Source organism: Antrostomus carolinensis, unplaced genomic scaffold, assembly GCF_000700745.2.
Source record: "Antrostomus carolinensis isolate BGI_N321 unplaced genomic scaffold, ASM70074v2 scaffold16015, whole genome shotgun sequence".
Taxonomy (NCBI): domain Eukaryota; kingdom Metazoa; phylum Chordata; class Aves; order Caprimulgiformes; family Caprimulgidae; genus Antrostomus; species Antrostomus carolinensis.
In genome coordinates this window covers 31,052-34,266 of record NW_010314421.1, presented here as the reverse complement: position 1 = coordinate 34,266, position 3,215 = coordinate 31,052, and the positions used below count along the sequence as shown (strand labels likewise).

General features: G+C 34.3%; 1 protein-coding gene across 2 annotated transcripts in view; it reads right to left on the bottom strand.

Moving 5' to 3' along the window:
• The window catches only part of LMBR1 (limb development membrane protein 1), a 22,334-nt gene continuing 19,119 nt past the window's right edge, over window positions 1-3,215 (bottom strand). The window contains exons 11-12 of one of the 2 annotated variants that reach the window (XM_029084881.1): window positions 2,441-2,602; window positions 1-136 (exon numbers count right to left, since the gene is read on the bottom strand). In XM_029084881.1, the coding sequence (XP_028940714.1) occupies window positions 54-136; window positions 2,441-2,602 (245 nt within the window). In that variant the 3' untranslated portion in view covers window positions 1-53. The remainder of the gene's footprint in view (window positions 137-2,440; window positions 2,603-3,215) is intronic. The other variant, XM_029084882.1, reaches the window with a different exon arrangement.

Here is a 3,215-nt window from a genome sequence, read left to right as displayed (position 1 = left end):
GGAATGCCATGAGGTTGGTGTTTTCAGCTCTGTGGATTGCAGGTGATTGTTCATCACAGTGTTTTCTGATGCCCATTTGCAGACGGCTTTGTCTCTGAGTCTCTGGGATTGTTTGACAGATGAAGTTTATCTAATCCTGGAAAACATTACACAGGAAGGAAAACTGAGGTTCTCGCATGTTTCATTTATACAGCTATTCAAAAGAATACATACAAACCAAATTCAACTTGACATTTGCTGAAGAACAGAATTGACATTCTAGCTCAGGTAAGAATAACTTCTGGGAAGTTTCCTCAGTTGTGTTTTAAGTGATTATATGTCTAAATTAGGCCTACACTGTTATTAATTTGTTTATCTCAATTTCCAGCCATTTGTTCCCACTGCATAGTTCTCTACTATGAGTGCTAATTAAAGTCTTCCACTCTGCCCCAGGCAAGTAGTTAAACTACTATTTTTTTTGGAGGGAGGAAAAGATAGTAAATTTAACCATATTTTATTCACAAGAGAGATGATGTCAAACCTTCCTTGCTTGCTACAGTTTGACTCTGAAGTCTCCTATTAAGTCTCTAAAATTACAGACCAAAAATAGAAAGAGCTTCTTATCTATTTGGTGTAGAATACCTTGAATGCTTTACTGAAGTGCCATGATGTACCAAGTTAAATTTCTTGCATCACTAGAATTCCAAAATCGACTGCACTACTAAAAAACAAAAATCTACTCAATATTGTGTTATTTGTAAGTCCAAATTTTACATGAATTCTTTTGGTCACAGGCTTGCAGCAGGAATTTAGCCTCCACAATGAGCTACAACACAATGTGTCAGGAACCTGTGCTCTTCAAGATTTATAATTCCTTGCTTGTATGAAATGCAAACCTTTTACCAATTACTTTGCTTTTCCATTTTGATAGCAATATTTACACAAAATCACAGAATACGTGATAGCAAGAGGCCAAAAAAATCCCTAAAAAAACAATCCACTAGAATGATACCCCCCAGTGACCATTACCCTACTATGCCTGGGTATTTTGAAGTTTGTTAATCTGCTTTCAACACACATAATTTTTATTAAACACTATATGTTTAATACAGTTAAGTGCCATGGATTATCAAGATAAATCTTTTACATCATTTGCTTTAAGAAAGAAACTTTAAAGTTTTACCAGACCTGTTGCTATAAGCCCATGATGACTGATGTCAATTTATTTCCTTCAGAGCTCTGCAACAGCCATTACATTATACAAACTAATCCCTTTACAGTCAAAACAGTTGCACAAAAAAAAAAAAAAAAAAAAAAAAAAAAAAAAGGATTATGCAGGTCAACTGAAAGAGATGAATCAAGGTCTTCTCCTAAAGTGACCTTAACTAAAAGCTGGGGGATAATGTCAAATACATTTTATTTGTATCATATATCTCTCTCAATCAACAATGGAACGTCTCTGGAAATATTTTCAGCATAAAAATCAATGAACATATTCACACAACCCTGGCCTACTAATCTGATCCCCCAGAGCTTTGAAACTCAGCATCAAAAGTTGCAGAATGGCTTGTTTCAATCCTACACTAGCAGTCATTTTGCATTTCCCTATTTAGTAGGTCTGATTTTAATTTAATTGCCACCAGAAGAGGTGCTCTCTAGGAAGTGCTTGGATTTTGTTTACCAGGGTCACAACTCTGGAAAGCAGTAATCGATGAAAACTAACACAAGGACCTTTCAGACACTACAAACTGAATCCACAGTTATAAACACTGCACCATTACTCCTCTCAATTTAAGCAAACACTACTCTAGGGTTCTAAAGAGGTAGGAGCTTCATTAATTAATAAAGATAACATGTAGTAACAACACAAGTACTAAATATGTACATTTTATCCTCTTAGTATCAAATACGTTTCAAGCCTTTCTTCTATGGCCAAGAAACATTAACGCACAATTTGAACAAAATTTAGATAATATCATGTACAGGTTTTAGTCAGTCAGCTACTAAGATTCTGTATATTCTGTACAAAGATGTTCTGAACATGTAGTGCTCAAAAAAAAAAAAGTATCACAACAAAGCAGTTAAGACTTCCACTAAACTATCTTAACAGAAAAGAAAAAAGCCAACCCACAAACAAGTTGAGGTTTTATTTTGGAATAATTGCTTAGTAGCAATGAGAATGTTTCTGTGCTCTCTAAAGGCTGAAAATCTAACTGCAGATTGATAAGGTACAATGTTGATCGTTAAGATCAACATTGTACCTTAGCTCTTGACTCTTCAAAAAAAACCAAAAAAAACCAAACAAACATAAAGCTATGCATTCTCACCTTAACTTACACAAACTTTCACCAAAAAAAGGTTTTCTTTGAGCTGTAACAGAACTTTAACACTAGCACCTCAAGGTATCAATGCTGGAGAAAGGAACATCCAAGTACAAACTGAATTTTCAGTGCTGTATTACCTAATGCTTTCAGGAGCTCTTCTCGCACAGCAGAAGTGAACTTTCTGACCAGACATAATGTTGTCATGATAGCAAAGAGCATGTTGTAAGATAACACAATATAGAAGTTTCCCAACCAGTTAAATCTTCCGAAGTCTCCAAGCAGATCAAATCTGGTGATTCCTGGTAAAATTGCATTTAAGATTTATATCAAAAATGTTAATTACATTTTTTAAGAAACACAAAAATTCCATCCTATTACTTTTTACATATGGAAACAAAATTCTTTCAGATAACACACTATATGACATATATAACACACAAAAGAATCTCCTCAAGGTCATTTTCCCCTACAAAGGACCACTATAAAACTGTAAGACACACTTATCAATCAAAATGCTTCTTAAGTTTCCTATGAAAATGCATGAATAATATGAGCTGAAGTAAATGGTTTATGTTAGATAAGAATCCTGCTTTTATAATTTCAATAAATATAACTAGGAAAAGAAAATCACTATTAGTATGAAAACTGCTTGAAATCTCAGTTTTTATGAAATCCTTATCTATTCCAGAAAAGGATTAAATGCACTGTGGGCTTTCTTATTAAAAAATACAGGTAGCAAAAAGCTTTTCCACAAGAGCCACAATATCTTACAGTAAACACCAAGCCTTTGTCAGTGTTTTTTCATAGCCACTGCTTTTGAAACCAAAATTTAAAGACATCTTTCCAACCGCAGTTTTTCTCCTCGACCTACCCACCACCATAGCCACAGAGCATTTGCAAAGAAGGGAAAGA